The 16,267-nt window shown below is 59.1% G+C and overlaps 1 protein-coding gene across 16 annotated transcripts in view; it reads right to left on the bottom strand.

The window, feature by feature from the left end:
* LOC101091764 (E3 ubiquitin-protein ligase UHRF1) overlaps positions 1–16,267 on the bottom strand; it is a 177,686-nt gene that overhangs the window by 129,254 nt on the left and 32,165 nt on the right. For 13 of the 16 annotated variants that reach the window (XM_045044228.1, XM_045044236.1, XM_045044232.1 and 10 more), the window contains one exon: positions 15,470–15,574. In XM_045044228.1, the coding sequence (XP_044900163.1) occupies positions 15,470–15,574 (105 nt within the window). Of the gene's footprint in view, positions 1–5,977; positions 6,105–10,792; positions 12,331–15,469; positions 15,575–16,267 lie in introns of those variants that run through there. The other 3 variants (XM_023250866.2, XM_045044245.1, XM_045044247.1) reach the window with 3 other exon arrangements.

Below are 16,267 nucleotides of genomic sequence, written 5' to 3'. Positions count from 1 at the left end.
AGGCAGAGGGAAAAGCTTTGGAAAGCCAAGAAGCTCTGAGCAACCCTCTCCAGATTGTTTACTTCCATCAACTAAAGAAGGCATGACTGTAAATTAACGGTACGCTCTCTTGACAAGTCAGAAGGGTCCTGGGAAGTTACCAGATCTGAGACACTGAAGACGTCCTTGGCTCGGGAATCACACGTCAGCCGCTCTGCACACCCAGCAGCCGTGGTCGAAGAGAAAGGCAGGACAAATGCTGCCAGGCGCAGTCCCGCGCCCGACACGTGCCATCTGGCAGCCACCTGGCTGTCCGGGAGCCCCACAAAGCTCAGCGTCCACACCCGTGAAAGCCACCTCTTCAGCGAGTCCCCGTGGAGACCCTGCGGCCGGTGACGATAAAAGCCACCTCCCAGAATGCCTGGGTGGCTCAGTCGGCTACGCAGCCAACGTCGACTCAGGTCACGATCTCACAGTTCGTGAGTTCGAGCCCCCATCGGGCCCTCCGCCGCCAGCACGGAGCCTGCTTCGGATCCTCTGTCCCCCTCTCTCTGCCTCTCCCCGACTTGGGCTCTCTCTCAAAAATAAATAAAAACTTTAAAAAACAAAAACATAAGGCGCCCAGGTGGCTCGGTCGGTTGAGTGTCCGACGTCGGCTCGGGTCATGATCTCACGGTTCGTGGGTTCGAGCCCCGCGTCGGGCTCTGTGCTGACAGCTCAGAGCCTGGAACCTGCTTCGGATTCTGTGTCTCCCTCTCTCTCTCTCTCTGCCCTCCCTCTCTCTCTCTCCCTCTCTCTCTCTCTCTCCTTCTCAAAAATAAACAAAAATTTTTTAAATAAAAATTAAAATAAATAAAAAACAAAAAACAAAAACACAAAACCACCTCCCAGGACTCCACCGCCCCTTCCGACGCAGGCTTACAGATGCTTACAAAACAAAGCGATTGGGAAACGCGTCTTCCTTTTAAACCCTCAGCCTCTGCTAGACCGAAACAAACTCCTTAGGCCGAGAGGGCTCCTTCCCAATCTTCTGAGAATATTTCTTCCCAATTTTCCGGGGTACAGTACAAAAGGGGGGAGCATGAGAGGGTCAGGCATCACAAACAGCAAAGTATTTGCCCCTGTTCACAGCTCCTTTTTTTTCTTCCTTCATTTTGGGGTTGTTTTGGTGGATGAAATGGTAACATTTTCTGTATCTCCAGCAGTGTTAATTTCCCTCGAAACAAACCAGGACCCCCCCCCCCCTTTTTTTAATCTAGAGTGCTTCGATGTAAAAAAGATAGACATTCATTCATTCAACAAAAGGGCGTTCACCGAACACCCACCGTGTGCCAGGCTGCCCTGGGTGCTAGGGAGACACGCGGCAGCCGAGACAGATGTCATTTCTATAGCGTGGACCTCACACGCTGGTGCAGGCGTCCCCAAACCACAGCCCACAGCTCAAGCCCCACTCACTACCTGTTTCTGCACAGCCTCCGAGCAAAGAAAGGTTCTGACATTTTTAAGTGATGAAGTGAGAAAAAAAAAAATCGAAAGAAGAAAAATAGTTCATCACATGCAAAAAGTATGTAAAATTCACAATTCTGTGACCATGAATAAAGTTTTATTGGAAAACAGACACGCTCATTTATTTCCATACTTTCGTGCTACGATGGCAGAGCAGTGGGGACAGAGACCGGCCTGTAAAGCCAACACTATCTACTCTCTGACCCTTCACAAAAGGAGCTTCTGTCCTCTGAACGAGATGGACCATAAACACATAAACAGCTTAATATGTATTTACAGCAGGGCTAAATGCAAAGATGAAAAGGCAGGGCGGGGAGAGAGGGTGGTCGCAAGGGTGAGTTTAGGCAGTGTGGTCAGGGACGGGCTCTGAGCAGAGACCTGAGTGACAAGGAGCCAGCTGGCTAGAAGAGTGCAGGGACAGCAAGTGCAAAGGCCCTGAGGCAGGGAAGCTGGTTAGGACTGAGGGAGCGGGCACGGGAGGGGGAGGAGGAGGGCGGGGAGAAAGGACAGATCCCAGAGGACAGAGCAGGGAGGCCACGGGAAAGGGTCTCGAGTTTTTTCCAGGGACAACAGGAGGCCACCAGAGGGTTCTGAGGAGAGGAAGACCGTTTTTACAGTTTCCAAAAGCTCCCTGAGGGAACAAGACTGAAAAGTGACAGACCAGATGCCAGGGATACCCTCTCTAACCAACGAGACCCTCAAAATCCAATTCGTCCAACAACAGAATCAATTCCTCAATCCACCCCGCCCTTGCTAATGGCGTGACACAAACTTTTCTTGTTAACGTCGTAGTTAAATCCATTTCGTCGTAGATCTGCAACCAGCTTATTAACAGACCCACGACTTTGGGGACATTTCTGTTCAGGAGGAGGCGAGATTAAGGACGTGAGTCACCTTCAAGTCGACTCAGAGAGAACTGTTAAGCAAAGTGACAGGAAGGGGTATGGCGGGGGGCTGGGGGGAGCAGGAGAGGTGAAAGCCTGGGCAGGGCGCCCAGGGGGGCTCGTGACGGGAACAGCCCTTGAAGATCCCTGCACCATGGCGGTGGGGGGGCCTGGGGGAGTCTGTGGGTGTGCGCCTCTCCTGGAGTGGAAGCTACGGGCTGGGAAGGCCAGAGCGACAGTCGGGAAGGACCCGGACAGCCAGGCTGCGTACGGCCGGCACCGTCTACAAACACGGGCCCCTCCCTATTCGAGAACGGAGGGGAGGAGGGGGACAAAGGAAAGCAGAACTTGAGGCAGATCGGGGTCACAACCAAATATCAGGGTTAAAGGCTAAGTGACAGGCTCTCAGGGCGACTGCGTGCCCCAGGGGACATCTGTGGTTGTCACACTGGGGGTGGCTCCTGACATCAAGTGGGTGGGGCCAGGGATGCCGCTCAGCCCCCTACGGTGCCCACCTTGGAGAACAATCCAGCGGAACGGTGACAGGCAGAGGGAGCCCCGGAAAGAAGCAGATGGTTGCAGCAGCCAGAGCTCCTGGTGCCACACGAGACACTCAGTGCCTCTCATCCCCTCCGATCCCCACAATGACCCACGAGGGGCCCTCGCTGTACCCATTTTACAGATGAGAAATGCAAGGCCCAGGGAAGGAAAGTGACTGACTCCAGAGGAGGGATTTGAACCCAGCTCCCTCAGACTCGGAAGCCTCTCTGGGGACAGGAATCCAGAGGCACGGCCAAGAACAGCAGGTCAGAACGGGGTCCCGGTTCGGCACTCTCCTCCGCCGCCCGGCACCCTCAGCCAGAAGCAGAGGCACGGGGGGCGGGGCAGGAAAGAGCTGGGGCACTGAGGCGCCACAGAGCAGCCCCGGGGACAAGTCTCTGGGGCAGAACCAGGAACCCTGGCCGGCCCGGGCTGCGGGTGAGGCATGGTGGGGACCGAGGGGGTTTGCGGGGCCCTCCCAGTCGTGCCCTCTGCCAGGAGTTCATTTGTTCTCCACCCCCGCACCCCCCCCCCCCCCAGCTTGGTTCTTGAGCAAGCGACTGGCCCGAGGTCACACACACAGCTCTGAACCGCACACGCTTCCAGATCCCGGGAAAAAAGCCACCCAGAAAGGCCCGTCAGCCAGCGCCTGGGTCCATGAGCACGCATCCCCTGGTGCTGCCTGTTCCTGAACCAGGCCCCACGGATGGTGGACTTCACACCCCAGGGCGCCCACCTGTCCCTTCCCCCGCTAACACCGAGGCCCCCTGAAGTTAGGAATTCTCCATAACCTGCTCCAGCGCTCAAACGTGCCCACTGTCACAGGTGTCAGATAGAACCCAGGAACAGATGGCCGAGCCCCTCCAGGGGAAGGGGGCGGGGCGCTGGAGGGCAGGGGCGAGAAACCAGCAGAGAAGGCGGCCAAACGAAACGCAGGACCAAGTACAGAGTCGCCAGGGTGGGGGAAAGGGGCATAGTGGGGGGCGGGGGGGGGGTCGCTGTCCACCCCAGAGCCCAGAGGACTCCTGCGGGATGGCACAGGGACAGGGAAACTACAACAAAGGCCGGGCGGGTCCTAAGTGACCCATCAGCAGCACCTTTCGATTCCAGCAGTTAACATTTCCCCAGCAGCCCACCCACAAAGAGGTAAGGATTCGAAAACGCGAGAAAATCAATCGTCCCGACACCCGTGTGTATCTATTTCGGGTCAATGGCTACACGCTCAGGCGAATGGACACACAGCTCACCGGCGGGGACGGACACAGCGCCCGCGTGCATCCGCCACAACACCTGGGCGCTTGTGTGCCACCGCACCCCCGCCACCCCCTTTGCCCCCCAGCGGTGACGTCCCCCAGGGCAGGGCAGTCTGACCTGCACGGTGTCCCCAGCACAAATGGAAGAACACCGGGGTTGGCCAAGCATCCAATCAGAAACCCTCGACTCAGACAATCACAAGTTGACTCCGCGACTTTCCCACTCTGTCCTTCAGGGTTCCAGAAAACAAACTGCAGGGAGGGGAGAGGCCACCCACGGCTCTCCCAGAGGTGGCAAGAAAAGGCTGACCAGCGAGTTGACAATCCCTCCCCAAGCCTCATAAGGAAGCTATTATTTGAGAATCAGGGCAGTCATTAGCTCTCGGATGGCACCGATAAAAGCCCGTAGAGTCGTCTAATGAGCCCGTCTTAGGGGCTTTCTGCCGCCTGGAGACAGCCACGTCGATGGTTGTGCAGAGCCGTGGGGCAGGGCACCCAAGCCTTAAATGCAATCCCAGTATCCTCAGACCCCAAGGCAGAGCCAGCACCCACCGGGACCCAAGGGAGCTCGCTGAATAAACGCCACTGGCAGAAACACACGGAAAAGAACACACAGCGCGCGTGTTACAGGATGACTGGACCCCACGGATTACTGGACCCACCTTCCCGCTAGTTTCCTAACTCGGGAAACAGTTCCCCAGGTGCACCCGAATTAGGAAAACAAAAGCCTCCTCCCCCAACCAAACAGCCGGGGACGCACCAGAGCGCAGTCCAGGCCGCCCGCACCCCCAGAGGGGGGCAGAACAATCTCGTGGAAAGCCTTCCACCGCGCCCAGGTGGACACGCACCCCACGGCACCCGGTGTCATCGCGCCCACCGCGCGCACACCCAGGCCCTCGCACACTGCCGGGCCGGGGCCGGTCCCTTTCAGAACGAAGCCGAGCCCCAGCTCCCACGGGGAAGGGACGAGATGGGACGGCCCAACGGGGTGGCCGCGGGGAGCGACTCCACAGTCTATTTCTACAGAGACGGGGGTCTTCGGGACGACGACGGGGCTCGGAGGGGGAGGCACTGAGGGGACGCGTCCGGAAGCTGCGAGGTGCATACCAAGTGGACACGGTTTTTAATTTAAAAAATCCAGACTGCACGCCTCTCTTCGGGGGCAGGTGTGGAAGCCGCGACGGCGCGGCGGGCCGCCTCGGGGCGGGGGTGGGGGGCAGCGACGGCCACGGCGGGGGGCGCCACCGGGCAGCGCCCCGGCGGCCCCACCGGGGCGCGCAGAGCGGCGGACGCGCAGGCGGGCGCTGGCCGGGGCCTGGGATCGCCGGCGCTCGCGAGCTCTCCGTCTCGGCCTCTCTCCTCATTTTGTTTAATTATCAGGATTGTTGTGAATAATAAAGAGGGGCCCAGCCGGGCAGGGCCGGGCCGGGCCGGGCCACCCACGCTGTCATCTTTTGTGCAGGGCCGGCGGGGACGCCCCGGCCCAGCCCCCGCGCGCCCCCGGCCCCGGCCCGGACGCCCCCGCCTCCCGCCCCCGGGCCCGCCATTGTCCGGCCGCGGCCGCCCCCGCCCGAGGCCCCGCCGGGCGCGCCCCCCCCCCTCCCGGGCCGGGCGGTTAACGCCCCCAACCGCCTCGCGGGCCGGGACAAAGCGCGGCGGCCGCGGCCCGAGCAGGCCGCGCCCGAGGCCTGGGCCTCGAGTCCCGGGCGCCCGCCCGCAGCCCGGGGCGCGGCGCGGGGGCGGCGGCGGCGGCGGCGGCGGCGGCTGCGGCGGGGCCCGAGCTCCGACGCGGCGGCCGCCTCCCCGCGGGCTCACCTGAGGCGGCGCGCGCGGCCCGGTCCGGAGCAGCGGCGCGCGCTCCCCCGCCCTCGGCGTCGCACCCCCAGGCCCCGCTCGGGCCGGGCCCCGCTCGGTCGCTGGCGGCCGAGCCCTCCGCGAGCGCCCCGGGCGGGGCTTATGAGGCCGCGCGCCAGCTCCGCCCTGGCTGCCATTGGGCCCCGAGCCCACGCCCGCGCGCCCATTGGCTGTCGCTGACAGCTCCGCCCCTCCCCTCCGCCGGGCCCATCAACATCGCACGACCCGCCCCCCGCGCGCCTCGATTGGGCGGGTGCAGGCCCCGGCCTCGTCTCCCCATTGGCTGGCCGGACGGGACACGCCGGCGCCCACCCACGTGCCCGCTGACCGGCTCCGTTTTCATTGGAAGCGGCGCACGCCAGTCAAGGCAGCAGCCACCAACCCGACGGTGGCTGGGCCTCGGATTGACAAGGGCGCCTCGGGGACCGCCCAACGACCGCACCGGGGCAAGTGAGCATTGGCTTGCGGGGTGAGCCCGAGGCGCGGACTGGCTGAGGCGAATGCCAATCAGGGCCCGGGCCCCGCCCCGGTTATCAGGCTGCAACTGAGTACGTGAGACCTAGCACAACATCAGCACCAGGCCGGGGTGGCACGGCGACGGGGTTCGAGACTCGCGGCCGGAACTTGGACGCAGAGTTTCCCACTCCTTTAAATCCCGAGGGGGGAGACAGCTCCGGTGCGATCCATGTAACAAAAGAACTGGAGAAATATAGTCAAGCAGCAAGCGCCCCTCCTCTGCCCCCCCTAAAAGCCAAATTTATTTCCATCACAATCAACAAACCTTTGCAAACCCGCAAGGCCCTCGGGGTAGTTAGGTGCGCTTCCCCGAGTTCCCTAACACAAGACAGTCCCTAACACCAAGGTTCGAAGGTCCGCCGGGCTCCACGCCTCAACTGGGACCTCTCTGGGCCTCGGTTACCCCTGTGAAGTCGCTAACGATGGTAACAGCTCCCTCCACCGCCTGCCCCTCCTCCAGGGATGTTGCAAGAATCGAGTGGGACCAGGCACACAGAGGGCTTGCGTGGGTGGCTTCTCATGAGTGGGTTTACCACTGTCATTGCTGTTACCACTTGCGCAGTAGACAGCAGTGGGGCGCGCACGGGGCCGCAGGCAGGCATGCAGATCAGCCGCAGGAGTTTCTCCAGTAACATTGTAAATATTATCCACCCTGGACCCCGGGAGGTCAGGTACTTCATGCAACGCCCTCAGCGGTTACAGGCTGCAGCGCAGGGTGCAGCGCACCTGCAGCGCAGGTGGTGCTCTACACCAGAACTAGGCAGGTAACTTAGGGCACTAGGGAACTAGGCAGGGAACTTAGGGCACGGGGCGCTCTACAGGACTTTCAACCGTGTAGCAGTTTAACAAGAGGTGGGTCTACATGCCCAGCCCTGGATCCATCCCCTACCCACGTTGGTGAGCAAGCTGCAGAATGGTCCAGAACTCTGTATCCAGCAACCGACGTTATGGACACAAACACAGAGACCAGTGTCGTGTGGTTTCTAAGGGCACGCATCCGTGTCAAGGCACACAGAAAGGCCGCCCTGAAATGGAGAAAAGGACACCTTTGGAGAGGGGATAGATCCGCACTGCTGAAAAGAGTAGTCAGTGGGGATGTGAATCTGTTCAGGGAGGTTTTCAATTCTCACGGGACTATATTCATACATTCCTCGTGTAGCTTAAATTTAATTTTAAAGATGCCAAGTAGTAACTGCCCCCAAGGAACTCCCGAACCAGCGGGAAAGACAAACGCATTTGATCATGGCAACACGGCATCCACGATGCAATAATGGAGGGGATCCCCCCCACTCACCACCCCACCCCCCTTATTCTACTTCCAAGTTTATCCTCTAAGACCGTAAATATCAGGTGTTTGGATTTCACAGACTCTGAAATCTTTTTTGTGTTTTTTTTTAATTGGAGCACCTAAATAGGTTGCCAACTTTCTTGTGTCGGGAGACTTTAAAACACCACCTATTATGTAAAAATCTGAAAGACTGTAGAATCCAGATGGGAGGAATATTCTGGGGTTCACCATAACTTTCTGTTTGAAAGTTTGCATAATAAAAGGTTAGGAAAAAAGCATGATCGTTCCCATTTAATTAAAAAAGTGTCCTCTGCAAAGTAGGAAGGAAACACTCAGAATTTTCAAAGGGACAAATTCGCCTGGGGATAAATCACCTGGGTTTTCTCCAAGTCTTTGCAGACAGGTGCGAATCTCAGGCAAGGCTGGTACTGGGAGCCACCCTGGATGTCTCCCTGAACAAGCCAGGGGGCCTTCTGCACCAGCCCCGGGGCTGGGGGGGGGCGCTGAGAGAGAGGGAGACAGAATCCCAAGCAGGCTCCGCAGCATGGAGCGTCACGTGGGGCTCAAACCCATGAACCAGAAGATCGTGACCTGAGCCAAAACCAAGAGTCAGACACCTGACCGACTGAGCCACCCAGGTGGCCCTGGAGGGGGCTCATTTCTAACTGGTCTTCATCTTCCCCAGAAGGGCAAGGTACAGGGCTGGGACTCCCCTCCCACACACAGGCCAGTCTGATGCATAAGTACAGATGGTTGGAAAGGCATCTCCTTTGTGTTTAAAAAAAAAAAAAAATCCCTTTTTAGAAGTACATTCAGAGGAGGAATCCCAACGTTCCATTTCACTCCAAGTATGTATCACTGGACATCCGTGTAGGTTTCACATTTTTGAACACACACACGAATATGCACACGCCAGACCACCGCTCACATCTGTTCGCTTCCTAAGGTGCTAGACAGAGTGGTAACTCGGGAAATGAACGGAAATGAAGAGAAAACCGGCACAAGGCAGTAGGTCTTTTGACTTTTTTTTTTTTTCCGCATATATCCAGTTTTCAAATGTTCCAAAGGGATCACGAGCCGATTTTATAACCCAGGGTAGAAAAAAAGAAGGGAGGTTTACGTTAAAAACTCAGCTAGGGATGCCTGGCTGGCCCGGTCCGTAAAGCATCGGACTCCGTTTCCGCTCAGGTCATGATCTCGAGGTTCGTGGCTTTGAGCCCCAACATCGGGCTCTGTGCGGACAGCTCGGAGCCTGCCTGGGATTCTCTCTCTCTCTCTCTCTCTCTCTCTCTCTCTCTCTTTCGCTCTCTCAAAATAAATAAACTGAGAAAAAAAGTATTAGGAAAAATGAAGTCAACCAGGTGGGGGCAGTCAGTTAAGCGTCTGACTCTTCATCTCAGCTCAGGCCATGGTCTCGTCATTCATGGGTTCGAGCCCGGGTCAGGCTTTGTGCTGACTGCGATGCAAGGCCTGCTTGGGATTCTCTCTCTCCTCTCTCGGCCCCTCCCCTCGCTTTCACGTAAACTTTCTCTCAAAGTGAATAAAAAACTTAAAAAAAGATCACAACAAAGTCAACCGGGTGGATTTAAAAACGGGTGGTTAATCCGTATAATGGAATATTATTCAGCCTTTAAAAGGAGTGAAACAGGGACACGTGTTCCCATGTGAAGACCCCCGAACGCACGACGCTCAGGGGGGAACCAGACACGAGAGGCCACGCGGGGTGTGAGTTCACGCGTGTGAAACGTCCCAAACAGGCTCCTTCACGGATGGGAAGGGGGCTCGTGGGGGCCGGGAGAGGGGGATGGGATTCCTTTTTAGGGTGAGAATGTTCCGGAACTAAAGGTGATGGTCGCGGGACTCTGAACATACTAAAAACGAGTTAACTTTACACTCTAAACGGGTGAACTTGAGGGCAACGCGAAATGTATCTCGATAAAGCGGTTACATAACCATAAAAACCAAAGCAAACCAGGAAAGAAATACGCCTAATATTGTGATCGCTTCTGCCCGGCATTTCCACAGTTTCCTGGGTTTCGCTAATTTTTAACGAGACGTTGTTCGTAACTTTGAAAATGAGAGGAACGTCCAAAAAGCCAACAGTCTCGACAACAAACCCACCTCCGTGTGCTCTGCCCCTGGGGACTGGGGCGCCGGCCTGGGGCACGTCTGGGGCACTTCCTCTGCGCGTTCACAGTTGACATTTGACACACCACGAAAATGACCCATGCAAGAAGTGTTACCACTCGAAGGACTTGAGTATTTCCGCAGAGGAGCACAACCACCAGCAAACCTAGAACATTCCCCTCGCCCCGCGAGGCAGCCCGGCCCCTTTAGCTCTCTGCCCCGCCCCCACCCGGCATGCTTTCAAGGGCACACGTGATGCATCAAGAGGACCAAACGGGGCAGAACGTCTTCCTGGCTATCAAGTCAGAGCCGCCGGCGACAAGGAAAGGTGTGGGGACCAGGTGGACGGAAACTCTTCCCTCTGCAGGATTCAGCTGCGCCCTTCCCTGCAGTTGATGGTTAACCCGTCACCATCCTTGACCTCCAACTTCTGCTGGAGACAAGAGAGCGTGTCAGGCCGTCAGTAGCCCCCTGGCCCGCAGAGACCTCTCTAGGATCATGTGACTTCAGGCCGAGCTCCTAATGGAGGGGGGTGGCTGTCCGTTTCCTCACACGTCAACGGGAACAGTACCACTGACCTCAGGGAGCAGGAAGTGAGCCCTGGTTCCAAGCCGGAAGGCTGGATGTGGCCCCTTGGCTCGGGCTGGTGGGCCCTGTAAAAGTCCCAGCCCAATCACGGCACACCGCCTTGTCGTCAGTCCGTCCTCTCCTCTGGAGGGGACGGATGCCACCTGCCAGGCCCGTCTTCCTGGGGCTTTCGTGAACACAACGCGAAATACGGGGAACCGAAGAGGTCCCCGCCTGGCAGACCACAAAACCATTCGCCGACAGAAGACACAACCCAATGCATCTGTAAAAAGCATTTATTCCAAGAATCTAAAATTTGGACAAAGAATATTGAACTGTTTAGAAAAAGCCTACACAGGATTTCGCTGTTTCTTCCTAATACATTAACAACCTAATAATAAGGAAAAAAGAAAGACTTTTTAAAACGACACCACTCCAGTTTGTCTGCAGTTATGGGATTTAAAATATTCCTGTTCTATTGAGGTAAAAGCTGCAAACTTTGGTAAAGTTAGAAAAATTAACAAATCATTCCAAAAAAATACAAAACCAAAAAACGAAACAAAACAAAACAAAACAAAACCAGAAACACAACCAAACCCTAAGTTATAGTTTTCTTGGTACATATACAATAACTACAAAAAAATTTCATTCAGAAAAAAAGTACTTAAAAAAAATTCCCTCTTAGAATTCTCGATCGGGGAGTTGAAAATTCAGTGGAAAGGATGGACATAAAAGAAGTCTCCCCCAAACACTCACCCGCTATCGGGAAGAACAGGTTAACCACAGTTTTAGGATCTGGTTGGCATTTTCGACAATTCAGTGCTAAAAAGAGAGCCCCACGTTTCCAACAGAAGAAAAGACCCAAAGGCACTTGAACATGGCTTCGAACGTCCGCTTCCGTGGCGCGGCAGACGAGACAGCGGGCACTCGGCCGCCCGCCCAGCCCCGCGTGGAGGTCCGGGGGCGGCGGCTTCGGGGCGACTCCTGTCCGCTCACCCCGGGGGGAGGAGGGCTCTGCGTGGGGCGGCTGCCACGTGAAAGCAAACTTGGGGGATGGCTTCGGGGCCGGAGGGGGCTCCTCGCTTCTTGTCACCCTCCCCGTGGGTGACGGTGGGGCCGGCCACCCCCGGGCCGCCAGCAGGCGCTGCCTTGCTGGCTTCTAGGCGGCAAGACGCGCGGTCAGGGAGATGCGCTCGCTTTCAACTTCCGAGGCCGAAGCCACGCACCTTGAAAAAGATTGTTCTGGGCGGCCGGGCGCCTTCTGGCTCGGCGGCGGCGGGAACTTCTGGGAACTTGGCGCCGGGAACACGAGCAGCCTTCGCGCCAAGGCGTTTTGAATTCCATCTTCGGAAAAAATTGTTTGTGTTTGTTGTTCTGCTGATAAACTGCAGGCTTTGTATTTTTCTAAAACCAAAACACAACACTGAGAAGTCCAACTTTCTTTCCTTCTTTCTTCGAGCCGTAATACAAACTCCGGGAAATGTGTAGGTTAAAACAAAACAAAACAAAACAAAACAAAACCAGGAAGACGAGGCTTTTTAGGGAGTGGAGAAAAAGCTACCTGTTTAAGTTAAGCCCACTAAAAACAAAAGAGGGGGCCAAGACCCCTGTGACACTTTTTTTTTTTTTTTTCCAAAAAAAACCACTACCGGCGAGAAGCGTTTGAGGATCACCGCCCGCTGCCGTAGCCGGGGAAGAGCTGGTTGAGGACGGCCTGTAGCGGCTGGTTCACCTGCATGGCATAGCTCCGGCCCAGGTCGTAGCGGCAGGCCGGGCAGCTGAACACCTGCGCCCGGAAGGATCTGTCCAGGCAATCCTGCAAGACAGAGGGGGGTGAGCGGCCCCGTCCGAGCCAGCCGCCCGCGTCCCCAGGACGGAGCCAGCGACAATCACCGACGTCTCACAGGGTCCGGAGGCCCCTCCTGGCCTCTACCTCTAGCCTGGCCTCCCCGGGGCTCCTCACGGACTCCAAGCTCGTCCCGGCCTCCGGGCCTCGGTACTGAGGTCGCGCTGCCCCTCAGCTCTGTCCTCACGCCTCGCTCGGGCCGCCTCCTCAGAGGGCCCCTCCTTGATGACCCTCGAATGTCAGAAGCGGCCCTCACCCTACCTTTTTTTTTTTTTTTTTTTTTTTTAAGAGAGCACAAGCTGGCGGGGGCAGGGGACGGGCAGAGAGGGGGAGACAGGATCCGAAGTGGGCTCTGCACGGTCGGCACTGAGCCCGATGCTGGGCTCAAACTCACGAACGTGAGATCAGGACCTGAGCTGAAGCCAGACCCTCCCCCCCACCCCCCCGCCATCTTAAAATGGCACCTTCCACCTTCTGGGAATCATCTTCCACGAATGTCCTCGTGGGACACGGACCAGACAGTCCCCACCAGCACCAAGCACAGGACCCCCACGTGTAGTACGTGCTCCATAAACGTGTGCTGGTGGGGAGACAGGGAGGAAGGGAAGGAAGGATCTCTGGCCCTGAGCCAGATTTCCGTCTGGGTTCCAACTCAACCGAGCGACCGCTGGAGAAGAAAGCCGGGTGGGGAGAGCGGAGCAGGGGACCAGCCCGGGAGAGCCAGCCGCCCGCTCTCACAAGCAGAGCCGCCAGGCACCCGGCCGGGACCCCGCACACAGGGATGCGAGCACTGGTGGGCGTGCACCCCTGACGGATGGCGTCGGGCGCCTGGGGGAAAGGACAAACTCGACACAGGAGAAAGCCTGCTGGTGCCACGGCGCATCCGACCGCCGTGCGCAGCCCGTGGCTTCCTGTCTCAGTCGCAAAACTCCCGCATCCTTGCCAGTAAGGTCTACGGCCCTGATTCCGGGGACGAAAAACATGACTAAGATTCGGGTCCACGCTCAAAATTCCGGCTGTGGACTGCTGCGTTGTTCACGACGGCCACAAGATGGAAACACCCCAAGCGTCCATCCACACGCTGGGATATCATCCAGCCTCAGGGAGGAAGGACGTCCCGCCGCCTGCCGCCGCGTGGACGGACCCGGAGGACGCCGTGCGCAGTGACAGGAGCCGGACACAGAAGGACTCGTCCCGCGTGACCCCACGCACAGGGGGTCCCCAGAGGAGTCCCGTCCACGGAGACAGAGAGTGGACGGTGGGAGCCAGGGGAGGGGCAGGGGGCGGGGAGTCCGTGTTTCATGGGGAAAGAGTCTCAGTCTGGGGAGGTGGAAAATTCTGGAGATGGAGGGTGGGGGTGGCTGCATGACAGCGTGGGTGTGCCTGATGTCAGAGAGCTGTGCGCTTGGAGATGGTGAATAAGGCAAGTTTTACAGGGTGGGCATTTTACGACAGTAAGATAATTTTTCAATCAAGTAAAACCAAAGTCAGGGGCACCTGGGTGGCTCAGTCGGTGGACTGACTTTGTGGCTCAGGTCATGATCTCACGGTTTGTAAGTTCAGGCCCCGCCATCGAGCCCACGTTGGATCCGGGGTCTCCCCCCTCGCTGCCCCTCCCCCACTTGCTCACACGCACTCTCTCTCTCTCTAAAACAAGTAGACGTCAAAGAAAACAAAATAAACCAAAATCAGATGCTAGGACGTGGGGGCCAAGGCCGCCTTCCTGTAGCACCCCTCCCCCCCCCCCCGAGGCTGAGTTCTTGCCAGGGATCAGCAGCGGGGACAGACCCACGTGCCAGCAGCCCGTCCGTCCACGGCACCCGCACTGGCTCCACGGCGAGACTCGCTGCCAGACCCCCCACCATCTGCTCCTCTGTGGCCTGACCTGGAGCCCACCACAGCACCTGTCACCTGGAGTCTGAAGGTGTCACTCCATTCCTCTGCACCGAGTCAACTGAGGCTCAGAGGGGCCGGGTGGCTCTCCAAGGCCACACAGCTGGGAGGGGCAGAGCCTTGCTTGGGGCACACGGGGCATCTCTCCCCGGCCACACGGCTGAAGGCACCGATCGGGCCACAAGGCAGGGCAGCGGGGCCCAAGGATGGAAAAGTGAAGGGCCTGACCCGCCACACTGCTTGGCGGTCTGAGCCCCTCCCCTGGCGTGACAGCTAACACTGAGGCCTGCACGGAGATGGCCCGAAGGCGAGAAAGGAGGCCAGCAACTCAGCCAGCCAGGGCAGGGCGCTCGGGAGGCGGGGACAGCCTGTTCTCAAACTGCCTGCCCGCGCCGCACAGAAGTCCCTACCAACCGACTCTGACCAGAAGACGCGGCAGAACAACCACGCTCACCGGTGCACCCCGCACGAGCGAACTCTGCCTCCGGGGGACGCTGGGTGGTGTCGGGGACAGCTGCTGCGGCTGTCAGGACTGGGGGTGCCTCGGGGAACCGAGTGGGCGGGGCCAGGGATGCCGGTAGGCCCCCCCCTCCACAGTGCCTGGGACGCCCCAGCCCACCCTGTCTCGGCCCCTCCCAGGCTCCCCTCCCGCCCACCCTCCTAAGACGGACTACCCTCCGGGCCCACCTCCCACCCCTCGTCCCCTCGAGGCCCCCGCTGCCTGCCCGTCCAGGCTCCTGCCCCTGCCGCTCTGCCTACCTGGGATGCTGCCTCCACTAGGAAGCCCTCCCTCCTGCCCGCCCTTCCCGCCCCGGACCCACAGCCAGGGTGGGGGTTGGGGGAGAATGTTCCAGGGGAGGGGGGACCAGAGAACACTCCCAAGGCAGGCAGGCGAGGGCCTGCTGGAGAGACAGGCACAGGGCCCCTATGGCTTCGGGTCACAGGGAGGTGGGCAGCGGCGGCCTAGGTCCCCGGTTTTACTCTGCAGCACGCCGGAGGCACGGGAGGATGAGGTGCAGGGCAGGGGGGTGACGGGAGCCCGGGACAGAGGCCGGGAGGCCACCTGGACAGCCACGACCAGGCCCTGGGCGGCCTGGGCGCCTGGAGCACTGGCAGCAAAGCCCCCGTGCCAGGGGGTGGCGGCAGGCGCGGGGCAGTGGGAGGTCACGCCGTCCCCTCGGCAGCTTCCGGCCCGGCCCGCGGCCGCCCCTCTCACCTTGCACACGTTGTGCTGACACACGGTCGTGATGGGGCGAAACACCAGCTCTTGGCAGCAGATGCACTGGAACGTCTCCTCCACTTTACTCAGGAACTTCTGGAACTGGAGGAAGGAGAGCGTGTGAGCCGAGCCCACCTCTGAGCGGCACGCCCACCCAGGGCGGAGGCACCTGTTGCCCGCCCCCGGTTAACACAAGAAAACAGCGGCCCGAGAGGCCCCGAGTCCGGGGTGGGCTCGTCAGCGGCTGCTTGGGCGTCGGGGTCCACCGCTGGGGGCCACAGAAGAAGGCCTGTCAACGTGGCGCTCAGAGGCCGGGGGAGGGGGACCAAAGATGGGACAGGCGGGGCCGGGACGCGGCAGCAGAGCTGGGAGGGCGGCGGGCAGCCGGGGAGGGGCTGCCCCGGGACGCTGCAAGGAGAAAGGCGACCGGGAGGACGACACACGGCCGGCTGGGTCACGGCCCCCAAGACGCCACATCTGAATCCCGGGACTTGTGGTGTCACCTCGTGAAGCTAATGGGACTTTGCAGACGGGGTTAAGGACGCTGAGACGGGACACTGCCCCGAGTCATCCAGGTGGCCCCACGTCATCACAAGGGTCCCTGTGAGAGGGAGGCGGAGCCCGGAGCGACGTGCGGGGCCCAAGGATGCGACGCTTGCAGACGCCGGGGAAGCACGGGAAATGGGTCGGGCCCTGGAGCTTCTGGAAGGAGCCGGCCCTGCCCGCACCTGGCTTTGGCCCCTAGGAACTCATCCGAGCTTCTGCCCTCCAGAACTGCGAGAGAATGAGGGTCTG

The sequence above is a fragment of the Felis catus genome, chromosome A2 (genome assembly GCF_018350175.1).
Source record: "Felis catus isolate Fca126 chromosome A2, F.catus_Fca126_mat1.0, whole genome shotgun sequence".
Taxonomy (NCBI): domain Eukaryota; kingdom Metazoa; phylum Chordata; class Mammalia; order Carnivora; family Felidae; genus Felis; species Felis catus.
The sequence above is the reverse complement of the archived record's forward strand: the minus strand, read 5'-3'. Positions and strand labels throughout refer to the sequence as shown.